This window comes from Meles meles, chromosome 6 (assembly GCF_922984935.1).
Source record: "Meles meles chromosome 6, mMelMel3.1 paternal haplotype, whole genome shotgun sequence".
NCBI lineage: Eukaryota > Metazoa > Chordata > Mammalia > Carnivora > Mustelidae > Meles > Meles meles.
The window spans coordinates 31,676,159-31,698,135 of NC_060071.1; the positions used below are offsets into that span (position 1 = coordinate 31,676,159).

Below are 21,977 nucleotides of genomic sequence, written 5' to 3' on the forward strand. Positions count from 1 at the left end.
TTGTATGTTACATATATTATTATATACCATATTCTTAAAGTAAGCCAGAGAAAAGAAAATATTAAGAAAATCATTAGAAGAGAAAATATATTTACTGTACTGCACTGTTATTTATCAAAAAAAAAAAAAAATTCACACACAAGTGAACCGATGCAGTTCAAATCCATGTTGTTCAAGATCCAACTGTATATCTTACTTAAAGTTCACAACTCTCTGATGTAGGTATTAGTACTACCTTAACTTTACAGATGAGGAAACTGGAGCTTAGTGTCTACATAGCTAGGAAGCAGAGCCTGTTTAAAAGTGTAAGCAGTCAGGGGGCCTGGGTGGCTCAGTTAAGCAGCTGGCTCTTGATTTTAGCTCAGGTCATGATCTCAGGGTCCTGGGATCCAGCCCCACACTTAGCCACTTAGTGGGTAATCTGCTTATGGATTTCTCTCCCTGCCCTCTCCCTGCTCATGACTGCTCACGTACACTCTCTCTCTCTCAGATAATCTTTTTTGGAAAAGTATAAGCAGTCAGACTCCAGAATTTGCGTTTTTAATTACTAGCTCACAACAAAGTACCATCATTTTTAAGCTGTTTTATACTGGTATCCCTAGCTTTTCAAAAACTCATTTTATGCCACTTCACTTTTATGAAGGACCTACCTGTTTCCACTACCCAAAAGAAATATGAAGAGGATTTTCATTTTTATGAAAAAAAAGGTGAAAAGCCAAAATAGCACTGAGCATTTGTTTTGCAGCAAGCTGTACCCCCAAAGCATCACATACCCCAAAGCAGCAAGAGGGGCACCATCAAGCTCCTTCCCTGGAACTACACTCAGCATCAAGACACCATACCTTTGAACTGTGTGAGCATCTGGGATTTGTCTTATTTTGTGCATCCATTAATAAAATGTATCCTATGATACCAGAAAAACCTAAGAGAGGTTATTTTTTGAGTTTGAGAACGCTAAAAAATGTTTCCTTGTAAGTTAAAGGCAACTGCTTCTTCACTTTACACCGTTTTAGCTTAGGAAAGGTTTTTTGTTTTTTTTTAAGATTTTATTTATTTATTTGACGGAGAGAGAGATCACAAGCAGGCAGAGAGGCAGGCAGAGAGAGAGGAGGAAGCAGGCTCCCTGTGGAGCAGAGAGCCTGATGCGGGGCTCGATCCCAGGACCCTGAGACCATGACCTGAGCCGAAGGCAGCAGCTTAATCCACTGAGCCACCCAGGCGCCCCCTTAGGAAAGGTTTTATACAAAAGCTCTATTTTGCGTATCAGGGGAAACCTGTAGATGGGCCACTCCTATAAGATTTCACTTACCAAATATTTTCCTAATTTTAAAAAATAGCATTAATCAAACAGAAACAAAAAAAGATGATGTAAAAGTCCTCTTTTCCAGTTCTAAACATTCTATAGCCCTAAAATCCTACTTTAGGTATCAGAGCAATATAGATAACTACTAAAGATTCAAAAAGGTCCAATACTGAAAAGGTGTTTTTTTTTTTTTCTGAAAAGGTTTTTAAACAAAAGTTATATTATATTTTATTTTTTTTAAGAGTTTATTTGTCAGAGACAAAGACAGCAGAAGCAGGGGGAGCTGCAGAGGGAGAAGCAGACTCCCGGCTGAGCAGGGAGCCCAATGCGGGGACTTGATCCTAGGACCCTGGGACCACGACGACCCAAGCCAAAGGCAGACACTTATTTGACGGAGCCAACCAGGCGCCCCAACAAAAGTTATACTTTATTATCTTATGATCCATTGCATCTATTTTTTTTAAAGATTTTATTTATTTATTTGACAGACAGAGATCACAAGTAGGCAGAGAGGCAGGCAGAGAGTGAGAGGGAAGCAGGCTTCCCGCTGAGCAGAGAGCCCAGTGCTGGGCTCCAGGCTCCATCCCAGGACCCTGAGATCATGACCTGAGCCGAAGGCAGAGGCTTTAACCCACTGAGCCACCCAGGAACCACAGGGCCCTCTTTTTTAATGGGGGGAAAAGAGTCAAATTCTTTAAAACATTCAGAGATAACTATAGAAAGACTTAATAAGGTACGAGCCCAGAAATGAATCTCAGCCTCTTTAAAACACTGAAACTACTAATGCAGGAGGCTGTCACCATAAATTCTGGCTCATCTGACCTGGGCCCTCAAAACTGCCTGACAATGTTACTATGTTACCCACATTGGCAAGCTCACTCTCCATAGAAACTATTTCAAATAACCCCTTCTGACGTTCCTCAAATGCTAATAGAGTCCGCTTCCTACTCAGAGAAGAGAGCCCCATTTCCTACTTTATTCACAATGAAAACTGAAGCCCTTAGAAGGGGGGGGACCTGCTTCACCTTCCTGATATCCAACAAAAATTACTGTCCCTGTCCTATCAAAATGGAAGCTACTACAGGTCCTAGATTTGATAGCTTTATCTGAGTTCTAGATTCTGTCCTCTTAAATCTAGTTGAAGACTTCTTTCTATAATCTCTCAGTAATATCTCTAACCTCTCCCATTTTCCAGGGCTCCCTCTGATCAACATTTAAACATGTTTGAGGCTCTCCCAATTTTAAAGAAGCCCAAAATTAAAAACCCACTAGCACCACCTTCCACTCCAATTCTCTAGGTCCTCAACTTCCATTCATGCCTCAACTACTTGCACTCTGGTTTATGTCCTCACCAAAATTACCCACAGATACATTTCAGGATTTACCTTACTTATTCTCTCAGGAATATTTGAAATTATTGACTACTCACTTCTCATTTGCATGGCTTAATTTATAATTTACCACCTATATAAGAATCACATATATATATATATACTGGAGGAAAGAGGAAGAGATATTAAATCTTGTTCCTAAGTACTAGACCTAAAATTAAGTTACATCTGCACATCCAACTGAATAACTTGCCGGTCTCCATCAAGCACTCTCCAACTCAGCAGATCCTAATCTTAATTCATCTTTCCCCTGATCCTCTAGCCCCTTACCAGACTGCCTCTCCAGAGTTCTTCAGGGGATGTACCACTCTCTAACAAGTTGCCCAAACCGTGATCTGAGAGTCATAGCTGAGTTTCTCCCTCAACCCTTACATCCAACAGACTACTAAAGTCATACCAACTCTTCCTTCTAAATACAGCATCTCCTAAATCCATTTACTTCTCTCCATCATCAACGCTACCACCTAGTGTAGGTCATTATCCTTCTCCTCTATCACTCCAAACATCTCCCAATCCAGCTTTCTCCCCTCCACTCCACAGAGAAGATGCAGTTGCTGCATAGGGCTCTCTGCTCAGCAGAGGGCCTGCTTCCCCCACCTCTCTCTCTGCCTGCCTCTCTGCCTGCTTGTGATCTCTGTCTGTCAAATAAATAAATAAAATCTTAAAAAAAAAAAAAAAAGAATAGTGAAAATCCAAAACACTTGACAACACCAAATGCTGGTGAGGATGAGGAGCAATAGGAACTCTGGTACAAGTTAAAAATTGTACAGCCACTGTGGAAGACAATGCGGCAGTTTCTCATAAAACTAAAAACACTCTTGTCATATAATCCAATAGTCGTACTCCTTGGTATCTACCCAAATGAGTTGAACTTATTTACACACAAAAACCTGAATATGGATATCTACCCCAGCTTTATTCATAATTACCAAAACTTGGTAGCAACCAAAAAGTCCTTTAGTCGGTAAATTGATAAACTGTAATTCATCCAGAAAACAGAATATTCAGCACTTTATTATTTTTTTTTAAGATTTTATTTATTTATTTGACAGAGAGAGATCACAAGTAGATAGAGAGGCAGGCAGAGAGAGAGGGAGAACCAGGCGCCCTGCTGAGCAGAGAGCCCGATGCGGGGCTCTATCCCAGGACCCTGAGATCATGACCTGAGCTTAAGGCAGAGGCTAAACCCACTGAGCCACCCAGGCGCCCCTATTCAGCACTTTAAAAAAGAAAAAAAAGGCATATCAGACCATGAAAAGGCTACATAATATACAGTTCCACTTAGACAGCATGCTGGAAAAGCAAAGCTATGGAGACAGATCAGCAGTTGCCAGGGAGTGGAGGCAGAGAGGTGAGAGGGAAACAAGCAGAGCACAGATTTTAGGGCAGTGAAACTATTCTGTATAATACCATAACTGTGGATATGTGCCACTGTACATTTGGGATACACCCACAGAATGTAGAACACCAAGAATGAACCTTAATATAAACTATGGACTTTGGATGATAATATGTCAATGTGGTTTCATCAACTGGAACAAAAATACCACTGTGGTGCAGGATACTGATAGTGTAGAAAGGTGGGGACTGGCAGGGGGAAATATATGGGAACTCTCTGTAGTTTCTGCTCAATTTTGTGGTGAATCTCAAAGTGCTCTCCCAAATGGTGTATTTTTTTTTCACACAGTCTATTTTTTAAAAATCTTCTGTTGCTTTAAAAACATCCTTTGAGGGACGCCTGGGTGGCTCAGTGGGTTAAGCCGCTGCCTTCAGCTCGGGTCGTGATCCCAGGGTCCTGGGATCGAGTCCCGCATGGCCTCCTTGCTCGACAGGGAGCTTGCTTCTCTCTCCACCTCTGCCTGCCTCTCTGCCTGCCTGTGTGCTCTCTCTCTCTCTCCTTCTCTCTGACAAATAAATAAAATAAAATATTAAAAAAAAAAAAAAAACATCCTTTGAGGGGCGCCTGGGTAGCTCAGTGGGTTAAAGCCTCTGCTTTCGGCTCAGGTCATTATCCCAGGGTCCTGGGATGGAGCCCCACATTCGGCTCTCTGCTCAGCAGGGAGCCTGCTTCCCCCCCTCTCTCTCTCTGCATGCCTCTCTGCCTACTTGTGATCTCTGCCTGTCAAATAAATAAATAAAATCTTTAAAAAAAAAATCCTTTCAATAGTTCTACTCTATGCACTGAGCTACAGAAAACAATTTTAAGGGCGCCTAGATGGCTCAGTGGGTTAAAGCCTTTGCCTTTGCTTCAGGTCATGATCTCAGGGTCCTGGAATAGAGTCCCGCATGGGGCTCTCTGCTCAGCAGGGAGCCTGTCCCCCCCACTCTCTCTGCCTGCCTCTCTGCCTACTTGTGATCTCTGTCAAATAAATACATAAAAACTTTAAAATATATATATATATATATATATATATAAACAACTTTAAAACTCTAGATCAGCCTTTCTCCAAGGCTACTCATCTAACTCAGAGAAAGTCTAAATGACTGTTCTCTTAATTCTCCCAAGAATGAACACAGCTAGGACCATTCTAGACACATAGGAGAGAAGTTAATTCATTGCATATAGTGGGTGCTTTAAATGTTTGTTGCCACCTTACACTTATTAACTTCCTTTTGTGTGTGTGAGTGTACAAGAAGCTTATAGGGGAATACTCCTGGAAACAACATCTATGAGGCATCAAGGAGACATGACCATGTAGTGGAAGAAGCTAAACTGCAAGACTGCACTGCAGTCACAATAAAGATCTCAGCTGATCCCACAAGGAGCCCTGGAGCTATGATGGCCCTTCAGAGTTACACAGAAATGAAGCAAGGGTGCTACAGATCTTCCTTTTCACACTGTGTCATTACTCCAGGGCTATTTTTTTTCTTAAGTTCCAGGGCTCCTTCAGCATGTTCTTGGACCTTACCTTGGACAAAATTCACATGCACTTTCAATTTTGTTTTAACAATCAAACTAACATGACTGATGTTTTATTTCTGTTTCTAGCTCAACCCTGCAAATAATCCATTTAAAAACCAAAATAAGAACACATACAATATGAACAAAATTAAAATAAACAAATGATTTAAGATAGCCAAAACTCAAAAATGTTTTTTACCTAAAGAAAATCCTTCACCTTTATTACTTCATCACTCAATAACAATTAAAAAGCACCTCTGTTTACAAGTAATTTCAGCTATCTTTTTAGTTTCCCCAGCCCCCAACTAGATTATCCTCCCTGCCATTACGTGTTTCCTAAATACCCTATACACCTTCCTGTTACAATGATCATACTTAAAATAATGTGTTCAACGCCTGTCTTCCCTCATCTACTCACATCATGTGAGCAGAAATTAGGTGTGTCTGTTCTCCACAGTGAATTTAGTACTTAGCTTTGTGCCTGCCACATAGCAGGTACTCAATGAATGTTTAGTGACTAACTGAAGTTTCCCCAAAATGATAAACTAAACTCTTTGTATCTCACTGGTAACTTAATTATCTAAGCACTTACATGTCTACCTACCAAGAACAGTATATAAATTGTTAAATCACTACAGAAGATACCCCATCATGCTTTCAGAAACTTACCAAAACTGACCAGACTTAGTTTAAAATAGTAAAATGTGAAGTTTTCTTTCACATACCAACTGCATACCTCACAGAGCTCACTTGCCCTTCTGAGATGGTATACTTTTTGAGGGCAGGCCTTAAAGGGGTTATCATTCTCTCTCCACGCTTTCAGAGCCAAACTTCTTGAAAATAATGTAATCATCAATTACTGCCTCATCTTTATCTTTTTAACTCACAGCAAACTGGCTTTCACACCCACTATAACACTGAATCCAGTTTCCTCAAAGTCACTAACAACCTTGTTATAGCTAAGACCAATGGATAAATTTTGGTCCTTCTCTTAACAGTGTTGACACTGCTTTTGATTTTTTTTTTTTTTAAGATTTTATTTATTTATTTGTCAGAGAGAGAGAGCGAGCGAGCACAGGCAGACAGAGTGGCAAGCAGAGTCAGAGGGAGAAGCAGGCTCCCTGCAGAGCAAGGAGCCCAATGCAGGACTCGATCCCAGGACGTTGGGATCATGACCTGAGCCAAAGGTAGCTGCCCAACCAACTGAGCCACCCAGGCGTCCCATGCTGTCTTTTAGGTGTAACCACAGAGATTTACTACTCAGGAGTTCCTGCTATGACTTCAACTCTGTGTTCATGTAGTAAACTACCATAGGAGTTTAAAAAAAAAAAAAAAAAAGCTGGATTCTAACTCCCTACTTTACCCTTACAAACCCACTCAAACCTAAAGTAGTAAGAATAATTTTAACCTACTCCTCTCCCCACCCCACCATCTTTGAAAACTAAGTGAGATATGGGTAAGGGGAAGGACAGCATGAGGGTTTTTTTGCTTCTTAACTCAAAAATAAAAAGGCAAGAATAAGCTATAAAATCTTTCCAAGTTCTGGGGCACCTGGGTGGCTCAACTGGTTAAGCATCTGCCTTCAGCTCAGGTCATGATCCCACAGTCCTGAGATGGAGCCCCGTGTCCAGTGCCCTCCTCAGGAGAGAGCCTGCTTCTCCCTCTCCCCTCTGCCCACCACCCAACCCTGCTTGTGCTCTCCCTCTCTCTCTCAAATAATAAATAACATTTAAAAAATCTTTCCCAGTTCTAATGAAAAAGATAAATAATATGTAATTAAAATCACCTTTCCTTATTTTAACATACATTTTATAACAATAAAATGTATATTACATTTTTGTACTTAAACTAGATAACTTACTTTAACCTCTTTAATAATAAAAAATGGTAGCTTTTAATGACTAGAAATGTCATATGACATTGGTTATAATATTAAAAACACACTCAATTTACTTCATTTTAAAAACAGACAAGACCCTTAGCAGACACACTAGCAGACAGCATAACTTTACAGAATTCACCTCATACAATAAATCTTTTAGAACAATCAAAACTGGCTCTCTTTCTTCTTTCAAAAGAAATTAAAATTTGCATGCAAATTACACAGTTCAATCTCATTTGTCAATGATAGGGCATGGACTCTGAAAAATGCTATGTTCCTTCACACCAGTTTCACAGCTTCTGAATCGTGATTGTTATGCCTCCTCATGTGGCAATGAATACAAAAACAGGAACATTCAAATGCCCTTGAAAAGGGTTGCTTCACTCTCCACATAAAGTATATCTTTGGTATCTTAATTAGTCAACAAATCAATTTCAAATGCAAATGAATATAAAATAATACTCATAATTCAGATTGATTTCCCCACAAGAATGTTAACTAATTTCAAATGCCTACCTATTTTCCTCTTAATGTGCTCTCTAGTTCTTTACTGTAGATGTAAAATACCACCTTCATTAAACAGATGACACTGAAGAGCCCCCCAAAGATGAAAGACTTTGCTCAAGGGCCCATATCAGGTCAATACTGGAAACAGAACTTGGAAACCAAATGCAAGTCATTTAGTTTACATTCTAATAATTTAAGATATCTTTTCTTTAAAGATATAAATTACACTTATAAAATGTGTCATCTTAATCATTTTTAAGTGTGTGGTTAGCTACGTACACATCGTTAACAGTTCAAGATAATCTTTTAATAGATTATAATCTATTATTAAAAATATTTTTTATGGAATTGTATCTTCCTAAATAATCCATGGTTAGCTACAGAATAAATTTTCTAAAATTTCAAAAGTAGGGATTTCAGATAAGCTATTTGACTTTATGACATCACTGATGTATAAATGTTGGGGTTCAAAGCCGATGGCCAAGAAAGAGTTCTTGAGATGTCTTCAGTGCAAAAGGGTGGTTTTAGTAAAGCACAGAGACAGGACCCACGGCACAAAGAGCTACACTGGTGCTATGACAGATGACGAGCTTCTGAGGGGCTAGCCATTGTTAGGGAAAGGTCATTTATTACTATCTAGTAAAACCTTCGTCATGAGATCCTTCAGATGTATATTAGTAGGCCATATTCTTAGAGGATGATTTCAAACATGTATCTTGGTGGTAAAGATAAAGGAAGTTTCCAAAGGAATTTGTATGTGTAAAGAAGAATTACAGGATCCTGGAGGTCAGGATAATGTTAATCATAGAGGCAGCTGAGTTGCCAGAGGAAGGTCACTCTACCTGTTTCAAGGACGTGTCACTGGGCTGTAGGCAATAAGGAAATTTAATTTTCTTCTTTTGGCTTTGTTTCCCACATCATCACAAGAAAACAGGAGCGAAAAGAAAAAAAGAAAACAGGAGCAAGAAGGGACTCCCACTTTAGAAATATACGACAATTTGAGAGCATCAGAAAACGTAAGATCGTGGGGCACCTGTGTGGCTCAGTCAGTTAACCAGCCAGCTTTTGATTTCAGCTCAGGTCATGATCTCAGGGTCCTGGGATGGAGTCCTACATCGGGCTCTCAGCTCAGCAGGGAGCCTGCTTCCCTCTCTCTCTCTCTCTCTGCCTGCCTCTCTGCCTACTTGTGATCTCTCTCTGTCAAATAAATAAATAAAGTCTTTGAGGAAAAAAAAAACAATATATGTTAAGAAGTGGGTGAACTGCTATTCAACGTAGTACTAGAAGTCCTAGCCTCAGCAATCAGATACAAAAGAAATTAAAGGCATCCGAATCAGCAAAGAAATCAAACTCTCACTCTTTGCAGATGATATGATACTTTATGTGGAAAACCCCAAAGACTCCACTCCAAAATAATAGATTATAATCTCCACTCCAAAACTGCTAGAACTCATACAGGAATTCAGTAAAGTGTCCAGATATAAAATCAATGCACAGAAATCAGTTGCATTTCTCTACACCAACAACAAGACAGAAGAAAGAAAAGTTAAGGAATCAATCCCATTTGCAATGGCACCCAAAACCATAAGATACCTAGGAATAAACCTAACCAAAGAGACAAAGAATCTGTACTCAGAAAACTACTATAAAGTACTCATGAGAGAAACTGAGGAAGACACAAAGAAATGGAAAAACGTTCCATGCTCATGGCCTGGAAGAACAAATATTGTGAAAATGTCTATACTACCTAAAGCAATCTATACATTTAATGCAATCCCTATCCAAATACCATCAATTTTTTTCAAAGAAATGGAACAAATAATCCTAAAATTTATATGGAACCAAAAAAGACTCCGAATAGCCAGAGGAATGTTGAAAAAGAAGATCAAAGTTGGTGGCATCACAATTTTAGACTTCAAACTATTAAAAGCTGTAATCATCAAGACAGTATGGTACTGGCACAAAAACAGACACATAGATCAATGGAACAGAATAGAGAGCCAGAAACGGACCCTCAACTCTATGGTCAACTAATCTTCGACAAAGCAGGAAAGAATGTCCAATGGAAAAAAGACAGTCTCTTCAACAAATGGTGTTGGGAAAACTGGACAGCCACATGCAGAAGAATGAAACTGGACCATTTCCTTACACCACACACGAAAATGGACTCAAAATGGATGAAAGACTTCAATGTGAGATAGATATCCATCAAAATCCTTGAGGAGAACACAGGCAGCAACCTTTCAACCTCAGCTGCAGCAACTTCTTCCTATAAACAATGCCAAAGGCAAAGGAAGCAAGGGGAAAATGAACTATTGGGACTTCATCAAGATCAAAAGCTTTTGCACAGCAAAGGAAACAGTTAACAAAACCAAAAGACAACTGAAAGTATGGGAGAAGTTATTCGCAAATGACATATCAGATAAAGGGCTAGTACCCAAAATCTATAAAGAACTAAGCAAACTCAACACCCAAAGAACAAATAATCCAATGAAGAAATGGGCAGAAGACATGAATAGACATTTCTGCAAAGACACCCAGAAGGCCAACAGACACATGAAAAAGTGCTCCACATCACTCGGCATCAGGGAAATACAAATCAAAACCACAATGAGATACCATCTATCTTTATTTAGCCAGTCAGAATGGCTAAAATTAACAAGTCAGAAACGACAGATGTTGGCGAGGATGTGGAGACAGGGGAACCCTCCTACACTGTTGGTGGGAATGCAAGCTGGTGCAGCCACTCTGGAAAAAAGTATGGAGGTTCCTCAAAAAGTTGAAAATAGAGCTACCCTACAACCCAGCAACCGCATTACTGGGTATTTACCCTAAAGATATAAATGTAGTGATCCGAAGGGGCATGTACACCCAAATGTTCATAGCAGCAATGTCCACAATAGCCAAACTATGGAAAGAACCTAGATGTCCATCAACAGATGAATGGATAAAGAAGAAGTGGCATATATGCACAATGGAATACTATGCAGCCATCAAAAGAAGCTAAATCTTGCCATTTGCAATGACATGGATGGAACTAGAGGGTATTATGCTGAGCGAAAATAAGTCAATCTGAGAAAGACAATTATCGTATGGTCTCCCTGATATGAGGAATTTGAGAGGCAGAGTGGGTATGGAGGGATCGGGAGGAGTAGGGAAAGAAAAAATGAAACAAGATGGCATGGTGGGGGAGATAAATCACAAAACAAACAGGGTTGCTGGGGGATAGGGGGCTAGGAACAGGGTAGCTGGGTTATGGACAGTGGGGAGGGTATGTGCTATGGTGAGTGCTGTTAAATGTGTAAGCCTGATGACTCACAGACCTGTATCCCTGGGGCAAATAATACATTATATGTTAAAAAAAAGAAAGAAAAAGAAAGACTAGTGGGTGAAAGCCTGAGAGAAACAAATGATTTACATAATCTCATATATCTCCCTACAAATTAGTTTAAAATCACAAAGGTAGAAGTAGTTACTTGTTAGTAGAAAAACCTGGTGAACAACACTTAAGCCAACTAAAGTTAACACCACCAATAAGGGGATAAATCAGTATAATGAGCCTCCTAGCATGATGCGCTGAGAACACATATCACTTCTGCAAAACTCCTGCCAAAATAACATGAGGAAACACTAGACAAACCTAAACTGGAAACAGTCAACAAAAAAGGCCTGTACTCTTCAAAAATGTCAATGCCATCAAAGGTAAAGAAAGGCTGAGAGGCTTTTCCAACAAAGACTAAATGAGACATGAAAACTAAATGCAAGGCATGATCCTGGACTACCCTAAACCAAACTGCTAGAAAAATTGCTATAAATGATGTTAATGTGACAAGCGGCAACATCTGAATGTCTGCAGATTGGATAACAGTATTGTATCATTGCTAAAGTTCCTGACTTTGCCAATTTTACTAAGGAAATGAAAGGTGAACCTCCTTGTTCTCAGAAAATACACACCGACTTACTTAAGAATAAGGGGCATGTCTGCAACACATTCTCAAATTGTTCAGAAAAATAACAAGGGGCACCTGGGTGGCTCAGTTGGTTGAGGAGCCAACTCCTGGTTTCAGCTCAGGTCATGATCTCAGCTCCACAAATCCAGCTTCACACTTACGCAGGATCCTGCTTATGGATGCTCTCCCTCTCCTGTTGCCCTTCCCCCAGCACAAATGTGCACGTTCCCTCTCTCAAATAAATAAATCTTTTTAAAAAAAGGGGGAAAAAGATAAATAATAAGTATATATGAAAAGAGAGAAAGCAAATAAGCCAAACTGTTAATAGCTAGTAAAACTGAAAGGGTTTTGAGAATTATGTACACTATTCTTACAGCTTTCCTTTAAGTTTGACATTATTTCAAAATTTAAAAAGTTAAATATGTATGGGTATTTATGGATCTATTTTATAAGTGTTCCCACCACTTTCTTATAGTCTTGAAATTCAATTCTGAAACATTCTTATGACTTTAGAGCAACTACTCTACTTAGCTTGACTTCAGACTTTCAAAATAAGTCAAGGTCAAACTTCTTGGCAAACCACAATAAAGACTTGGAAATACTGTGAACGTCTATCAGTAGATTGTGTTGACAAGAATTACTTAAGCTAATCATTCCATTTTTTCCATTCGATCTATAAAACATCCGAGTCCTAAATTGCCCCCACTAAAATTATTTCACTTTTTTTAAAAGATTTTATTTATTTTAGAGAGAGAGAACACAGTGGGGGTGGAGGGCAGAGAGAGAAGCAGACTCCCCGCTGAGCAGGGAGCCAGACATGAAGGTCAATCCCTGGACCCTGAGATCATGACCTGAGCCAAAGGCAGATGCTTAACCAACTGAGCCACCCAGGTGCCAAATTATTTCACTCATGCCAGACTCCTAACCTGTCCACAAAACTACCTTCTAATTACTATGTAGCTATTTTTCTGCCAGTCTGACACTGATAGGTGGAATTTTCCCAAATCCATGACTTTATGTCTTTGACTTATTTATGTCTTTATCTTCTGAGAAAAAAAAAAATCTCCTGGGACAAAGAATGAACACTGCCTTGAAGGATGGAGATTTGAACTTTTCTTACAAGGAAGAGGGACACACGGGATTTTTTCTTTTTTAAATGAACCAAAGAATACACAGAAAAAGAGCCTACAGATATCTAGGAATATTGCCAGCTATGTCTCAGAGAGAAAAGTCTCTGTGGGATGGGAAAATATGCAGGCATAAAACTAGGCAGGAAAAGTACAAAACGTCAGCAAGGTTTCTGACCCAGTTTAACAATCTTGTTTTTCAGTTAGCCTAACTGTAAATTGGGAAACTTACAGGATTCGCCATATAAATTGTTATTTGATTTGTAATTACATCAACCTGCAAATACTACTGTCCCATAGCATAAAGACAAAGATATACTTTCTATCTGTATTTCCCCAAGAGAGAAATGTGGTAAACTCATGATTTGTCACTAAAGAAAGCATCAAAAACTTAACCACTATCAACAGTTCCCTGGCTCTTTAGCCAACAATCTACTACTGCAGTATAAAAAGATACCTGCCTTTAAAAAAAAACGCTAAAGCTGTCAACTTGGATGACTGACTTAACACTACAATCACCTATACTCAGCACTGCCCCAAAAGCCAGGGAGCAGAGCAAGTTTCCACAAAACCTTCCCTTCCAGCCTCCGTCCCCCAGATTGTGAGCGGATACCAGCAGCCACCACGCGCCCAGAAAAAGGTTTTAGAATTCAAGTTTTAAACTCTTTCCCAACTTTCCCAGTGGGCATCCCAGCTGCGACATTTTCCTCCCTCATTTAGTGATTCCCGGGGATGTGACAGCCGGCTCCCAGCCAACGTAGAGAACCTGTCGGCCTGGGAGAGAGCAGAGTAAGCACGGAGGGGAGGTGGGAAGCAGAAGCGCAGCCTCTAATAGAGGTCACTCTGACCTCTGACTTCGCCCCCGCCCCCACGCAGGCAACCCGGAAGAAGTCCACAGCAGGCCCCAGAACCCTGGGCCCGAGCTACAGACCCGGCTGGTAAGGTCGGTCAGGTCCGCGGGAGACGGTGACCTTCGCCAAGACTCTCACGGGGACGGCACACTGAGGCTAGCCCGTCACCGGGCTCGGCCCACCCCTCCGGGACTCACCGCCCGCCGGAGCTGCCCTGGAGCCGCAGCTCGGAACATGGCCTCCGCTCCCGTCCGCCTCGCAGCAGCAACCCGCGGCCGAGCGCAGCTGGGCCGCCTCAGCGAGTCACTATAACGCTCGCGAGACGCGCGAACGAGAGCGGGAACGCCTCAGGCAAAGAGCACGAGTTCACGGTTTCTGTCTGCCCATTGGGCAGTCGCGCAGCCAATGGGGACGGCGGAAAGTTAGGGACCAGACTTGGAAGTAGGGTAAAGGTGAGACGCTCCTCTGAGAGGCCGCGGGTGAAGTGCGGCTGCAGAATGCCTGGCGGAGCTGGTGAATTGCACGTTACGGTGGCCCAAAAGGCCTCTCGGCCCCACAGTGGGCACCGTGGTTACCGTGAACTTACCCCCTGGGATGCTGACGTCACTCTCCCGGCTTCCCAGCCTTCGCACTCCTATATCTTTTGCTCGCTCATTGTTCACACATATCAGCGCTACACCTGTAACGTGCTGAACACATTTTCCAGGTCAGGGGATTATAATAAAAGGATGCATGAGGTGCTGACCTCACCAGACTCTGAAGGAAACAATCATTCCTTCATGGAAAGAGGGATTTGCCAAACTATTGCTATTTGAGCTAGGTTCTAGGAAAAAATAACTGTGTGGACAAAAACCCGTAAGGGGAAGGTTCAAGGACAGGGATAGGACTGTGTGCCGCCTGCAAAAAGAGGCAAAATGGCTGGAACAACAGATTAGGCAAGGCCTCGAAAGTGGGTGACTTGGGGCCCACCCTGGCTCTGTCCTCTCTCCACTCTGTCACTGGGCACCCCACCCACATCCTGGCTTCAGGGCCTTTGGCTGCTAAATCTCTCCTGACCTTTGGATCCACATATATATGGGCATCTCCTCAGGAAGTCCTGCAACATCTCAAACCCATGCAATTGACTGCATTCCCTTCTCGATTTAATTCTCCTGTATTCCCTTTTTTCAGGAATGCTTTCCACCTCCACCCATCTGCTCAAGCCAGAAACCTAAGGGGACCATCCTTGACTCCTTTCTCTCCATTCCCTTATCCTACCAGTCACTAAGTTCTAGCAATTCCACTCCCAAACAGCTCCCAGATCCATCTAGGACTCTCTTCTACCCCACTCTGTGTTTGGATTGCTCTAGTTACCTTCTTTCTGTTCACCCAGCTTTTAGTCTTCACCCTCCAATCCACTTCCCACTGCAACCAAAGGGCTTTTTCAAAAGAGTAGATTGGTGATGTTACTCCCTTGTTGAACACACTTCAGTGCCCCCACCATGGGCTTTTAAGATAAAATGCAAACCCCTTAACATGACATATAAGCCCTACATGAGCTAATCCTTTCCTTTCTTTTGAGCCTTGTCTTCCCCCCACGGCCATAAACACCTTCCTTCATATCCTCCAATGCCCTACCCACTCTGCCTCCCCACTCTCTTCCTCATTCTCCTTTACTCCTTCAACTGTTTAATAACTATTCATTTTTGAAATTTTGGCTTGGACATTCCTCCCCCCACTAACTGAATGAAACACCTCTCCCGTTTGCCCCTATTTTCACCTGTACTTTCCCTATATTGAAATTGTCATATGGGTTGTAATGACCTGGTTACTTCTTTGTCTCGCCCATCCGACTGTAATGTCCTACCTCTTTTTTTTAATTGTGTCTTCAACACCTTCCATAGTGCCTGGCTCATAGTAGGCATTCAATCAGTATTTGTTAAATGAATCAACAAACCAAAAAAGGACTTGTTAAAAAAGTCTGAACTTTACCATAAAATTTTTAGGCAGGGGAGTGTTATGTTCGGAAATGGTCTCAATTCCCAATTTATCAACCACCTATCTTTACACCATTTTTTCATCCTAACTAATAAATCCCACTGGCGTTACCTTCAAAAAATCTTTAGAAATCAATAACTTCTACCAACACCTCTTTATTCCTCTACTACTACCACCTTCCCTATCTTCTCTCACACAGATGACTGCAGGAGCCTCTTATCTGTTCTGTGTATCCCCTGGCCTCCTGCATTCTCTTCCCCAAACAGCAAACTGAATATCCCCTCTGCTCAAACCCCTCTTCTGTTACTGTGCCCCAGACACAGGCCTTGCTGCTCTGAACTCACCAAGTGGCTCCCATCTCAGGGCTCTTTACACTTTAGTTGTTCCCTTTGCCTGAAATGCATTTCCCTGGGGATCCACATGACTCTTTTTATCACTTCATTCAGATTGCTTCTCAAAAGCCACATTTTCAGGAAGGCCAACCTTGACAACTTGGGTTAAAATAGCACCCGTCCCTCTTATTTGATTTTTCTGCTTGGCATTTGTCACCACCTAATAGGATACACATTTTTGTTCATTTGTTTATTGCTGATCTACTTGCATGGGAATGTAGGTTCTCTGGAGCGAGGTTCTTCTTGGAGCAAGAACTTTGAGTCAACAAACATTCTTAGGACACCGTGCTCAGCTTTTGCTTTTTCCTCTTTTCCTCTTTCCCATGTCTAGTCCACCTTTAACACTCCACTCAGGGGACACTTTTTCTGTAGGGTCTTCCCTGATCTTCCAGGATATATGAATCCTTCCCTCTTCATCCTCCTGGTTCTGTGAACAATGAGGTGAGGACTCAGCTTGAACATAAGTTGCAACCACATAGATGATGGCTGTACCCATGAGGAGACTGGAGATTTTGGACGCCCCCCAGTGAATCGTCTGAGGAGGGGACAATTTAGTATTCCACTTATCCCTGCATTTGCCTCCCAGTCTGGTCCCCAGCTAACTCATCTGAGTCCTGTGGAAGCGGAAGGAAGAGGGAACAGTTAGTAAAAACTGAAAGGGATATTTAACTAAAAACCATGTCAAAAATAGGTACACAAACTAACCTCCTTCCATGCCTCCCCACCCATGACAAAGCAAAACACAAAAGCGGGGAGAACATTCCCCAACCTCACCCCCATGAGACAGCTTTGTCACCTCCCAGGCTGCGTGAATCAGCAGCATCTGTGCTCTCAAGGCATAATACCCATGGAGTAGAGTGTTTCCTAGCAGAACAGAGTCAGAGGAGAGGAGAAGGCTGAAAATTGCCAAAGTCTGTGATAACAGACAAGACCTGTTCCTGAGCACACATGAGATGCCCCCTCAGGATTTTGTGGGGGGTGGGGGGGAGTTTTATATTTACATGGAGGTCAAGTACTACCAAAATGTGAACACTATATTGGAAGATTTTCTGTATACATTTTTGGGTGTCTGTCCTTCCCACTCAGTCATGAGATGCTTTGGTAGTGAGACCCATGGTTTTTACTACTTGGTTCATGTTTGTGGATGTTTAGTGAGCAGAAGAGGAAGAGATGGGTGGGGAAAGGGAGGGTGGATTTGCCAGTCAACCATGGAAGGCCTACTACAGTCTATTTTGGAGAATGTGTCACTATCTTCTTTCCTCTCCACAGGCCAACTCCTCCAGGTTCCTGGTGGGAACTTAGAAGAGGAGGGTTAGTGGGACAAACTACAGACCCAGCTACTGCACCTGTCCGGGGGCCGCAACTCATACTCATTGTCTCCCTACTTGTTTTCAATCCAAAATTCCCCTCACCTTCAACTAACAGCTTCTCTAGTCTTCGCGGCTTACCTGAGGATCTGAGCCCCAGACTGCCACAAATTCTCAGGGGCTTGGGGCTGCTATACTTGTTCATTTATTGTCAAAATTGAGCAAGAGAGTACTGAGAAGTGCCCAAGTAGATCACTCTTGGCCAAGACAATGACTCTTCTTCTTGCCTGTTGGTCCCCACAGACAAAGTGCTCAGGGAGCAGCTGTAGCTTATAGTTCAATAGGACTCTTGCTGTGTCCTCTTGTGGAAGATTCCGCCTCTGGGGACAAATACCTCTAACCCTGCCAAGCCCAGAGTTGTGAGATTTGGAAGCCCAAATTCTACAAGTGCCCCCTGCGAGTGATGGTAGTAGGTCTCCCCTGCTTCTACCTGGTGGTTACTGGGTCCATGTATTCTTCTGACTGGGGACACAACACTATATAAAGGTCTTTGATGCAAGATCCTGGAAGATGAACCCCATCTTCATAAAGTATTGCCTCCAAGCTGACACTTCACGTGGGCCTTCAGGAGGCCATTCTATGCCCTATCAGGCCAGCACCTTCTGGGTGATCCAGTCTATGAAGAGATGAGTAAATCCGATGATCACGGACTCCTTCCTGAACCTCCGCTTTGGTGGGTTGGGTCCCTGATCTTACATGATGTTATGTGAGATCTTGTGCTGGTGAATGAAATATTCCAAACACCCTTGCGTAGTGGTACTGGATAGGATCTTGTGGGCAGGAAAGACAAACAGTATCCAGAATATATGTCAATTCCTATCAGGATGAATCACGGCTCCTCCAGGATGGAAGGGGTTCAGTGTAGTCAACTTGCCACTACAAGGCCAACTGGTCTCCTGGAGGACTGTTTTTATACTGGGGACACATTCAGCAGCAACCAGAGATAACCATAGTCCTTGTAAGTGGGAGCCCATGCTATTAGGCTACTAGCCTCAATATCTGCCACTGTGGCTACTTCATTCAAGTGTCCTTAGTGCCAGCATTGGGTGGCTGATGAGGGAGATTGGTTAAGGTCACCTGACCAAGTGAATTTTGCCTTTCTTAGTTACTTAACGCCTCTTCTATGGTGGATGCTTTCTGGTGGGTGTTAACATGTGATCTTCACACTCTAGGGCACCTGGCTGGCTCGGTCAGTAGAGCATGTGACTCTTGATCTTGGTCATGAGTTTGAGCCCCACGTTGGATGTGGACACTATTTAAACAAAGATCTCTATACCTTGTAGCAACTCCCATACATCTTATCCATACTTGTGCCTCTATCCCAAACCACCTGTCCCTAATCTTCCCAAATTTCTTCTTCCAGGCCCTTACCAGCCATACGGCCCTTTCACCATTGCTCCTGATGTCATATATATTCTAACCTTGGGACATTTCTCTGTCCACAAAGTGGATGCCCTGGTGTACCTCCTGAAGTTCTGCCCACTGACCTCTTCTTTCACCCTATTTCTCAAGGGCACCCCGAGGGGGCTGTATCATATCTGCTGTCCATTCTCAGTCACATGCTGAGGCAACTCTCCACAAGCCAAATACAGGTTTTGTCCTCCTCTTGCAGCTGGTGGCAAGGACCATCAGTGTGAGCTGAGGAGGTGCTTGTCTAATGGTGGCATGACGACCTGGTGTCTGGGCTGTCTCCTCAGGCCAAACTTGAGTCCCACTTGTGTTCAATCCCAGATGCACCCTTTCCATCAGAGGATGGATTGCTGCTCCAGCCTGATGTTACGTCTTGGTGGGTTTGATAGAGCCTGCCTCATGATGGGTAGTTCTGACATGTGGTCACTTGGTGTCTTGTGATCAGGCCCAGTGGTGCACAAGCAGGTTTTTTCAAAAGGCACATAAATCTCTCCCACAGATGGCACAGCATTGCTCCAGCACCCCAACATTGTGATTCCCAGCAGAACTTGCCATAAACTAGACACAGCATCTTTTTCTACCACTTAAAACACTGATACCATCTATACCATCCATAGAAGCATAAAGGGACGGCTTGCACTGCAGCCTGAAACTGCTCAATAAGCTTTTTCTGCCTTGAGCTCCACTGAAAGCTGGTTGCCTTTTGTATCTCCTGGTTTGTGGCCCAGAGCAATATTCCCTGTGTGAAATATACTGTGTCCAGAATCCAACGAGAGCTACCAGGTATTATGCTTCCTTCTTCATGGTAGGAGGCAGTAATTCCTCTTTTTCTTTGGATGGAATATGTGGCATGCCCTTGACACTGGACACTTCATGATATGACAGCCCCTGAACTTTATACAATTTATGGCCCACCTTCTGGAGTTTGTGTGTCACACCAAGGCCTCTAATGGGTTAGCCACATTTTGCCCATCAGGCTGAATTAGTATGACGTCATCAATGAAATAGATTCAGTGCGATGTTCTTGGGGATGTTCAAACGCTCCTTCTCTCTGCAGCCCATGTTGTGACAGGCTGAAAGTTAACACAGCTTTGGAGGAAGACTGCAAATGTTCGTACGTATATTGTTGTATCTTTCACGTGAATGCTACTGTTTCTGGGCCACGCTTCTCATAGGGATTAAAAAGGAACCCAAAAGAATCTTAAAAAAAAAAAAAACCCATTCATCAAATCAATGTCTGTAGGAAATATACTTGGGGCCGTGTTAATTTCTCCAATAAAGAGGAAATCTGGTGCGGGGGCTGCATAGGGCTACTCCTTGGGTGAGTGTGTGGTAGTTTACTGCTATCCTCTAGGTTTCATCTGATTTTCACAGGGGCAATACTGGTGAATTCAACAGAAAAAGGATGGGGAGCCGTTAGATCCTTGAAGGTTGCTTTGCTGTAGGAGGCCCTCTATCTTTTATACAACTGCCTGTTTATAACTCCTTGTCTTTATTTTTTTTAAGATTTTATTTATTTATTTGACAGAGAGAGAGAGAGAGAGAGATTGAGAACAGCAGAGGGAGAGGGAGAAGCAGACTCCCTGCTGAGCAGGGAGCCCAATGCAGGACTCGATCCCAGCACCCTGAGATCATGACCCCAGCCGAAGGCAGATGTTTAATTGACCCAGGCACCTCTGATCTTCGTCTTTAAAATAATTTCTTCAGTAAGGCCTCAAGGAAGCATAATAATTGCCCCACAATCCCATCGTGCTGTTTCCTTACCTCCATGTTCCCCATGTGCCTCGTCCATTCCCTTCTGGATGCATACCATCCCAGTTCACCACCGGGGAAAGTCTTCACACCCGGACCACCACTTTCTGCTAAGAGTTATCTGTGTTCCAGGCCCTTCAGTGCAGGGGTCCTCAAGAGCAAGGCTAGCAAAAATGGCTCCCAAATCCCATCTCATGCCCTGCTTTCTCAGAGCACTCCTACACTCTTGCTCCCTTCTCTTGGACAAGCAGGAGGGTGCTGTCAGGATCCACACCTGTGTAAGGTGAGACAGAAGCAGAATTGGGCAGAAGGAGAGCATGGGCTGATATGCTAGCCTGAACAGTAATCCAAGAGAATATGAATTCTTCTGTTATTGAATTAGAGGACAGTGCATTGTGTTTAATATGCAATAACACAATGACATGATAGCCATGCTTAAAAAAAAAATGCAATGTATATTGACTAACCGCCCAACACAACATCTCGATTCATAATAGAACAACCATCAGAAAAACTAGAAAATTTAAAAGGGAAAATCATCTACGTGAAATATTTCAAACAGACAATCTCATTACATCAGAATTTCTTCAAAATGGTGGAGAAGACAAGTGAGCTGCAACTGAAGTTACTGAGTAGTTGGTTTGTTAGCCGAACAAGGAGGGTCAGTTACTGATGGGGAATTACTTAAATTGGGCCTGACTGCAGCAGCTGACAAAATATATCCAGAGAAAATGAACTCGTTTGCTACTGTGAGATTTGAGGGCAGAAGAGAACGTGAGGAAGCAAGTCAGTAATCAATCGAGAGCCAAAGCAGATTATTTGCAGTTAACGTTGAAATTGTTCTCAAATGTTTATAATGGTTTGATTTATCACAGCCCCAAACTGGAAATGATCTAAACATCTATTCACTGGCAAATCATGGAACAAATTGTGATCTGGTATATTCAGTTGTGCCGTGGACTGAGTTCTGTTCCCCAGAACTCATATGTTGAAGATTTAACCCCCAATTTGATATTTGAAGATGGGGCCTTTGGTAGTTGTGTGTGAAGGAGGCTCTGAGGCGGAGCTCTCATGATGGGATTAATGTGTCCCTCCCCCCTGCCCCACATGATGACCCACCCAGAGAGAGGTTGGCCGTCTGCAAGCCTGGAAGAAAACCCTCGCAA

General features: G+C 42.5%; 1 protein-coding gene across 1 annotated transcript in view; it reads right to left on the reverse strand.

Annotated features, from left to right (window-relative positions):
• Positions 1 to 14,242, reverse strand: part of ETFA (electron transfer flavoprotein subunit alpha) — an 80,262-nt gene extending 66,020 nt beyond the window's left edge. Inside the window, exon 1 of the mRNA XM_046009093.1 lies at positions 14,111 to 14,242. Coding sequence (XP_045865049.1) covers positions 14,111 to 14,149 — 39 coding nt within the window. The 5' untranslated portion in view covers positions 14,150 to 14,242. The remainder of the gene's footprint in view (positions 1 to 14,110) is intronic.
• Between the last annotated feature and the right edge of the window lie 7,735 nt (positions 14,243 to 21,977).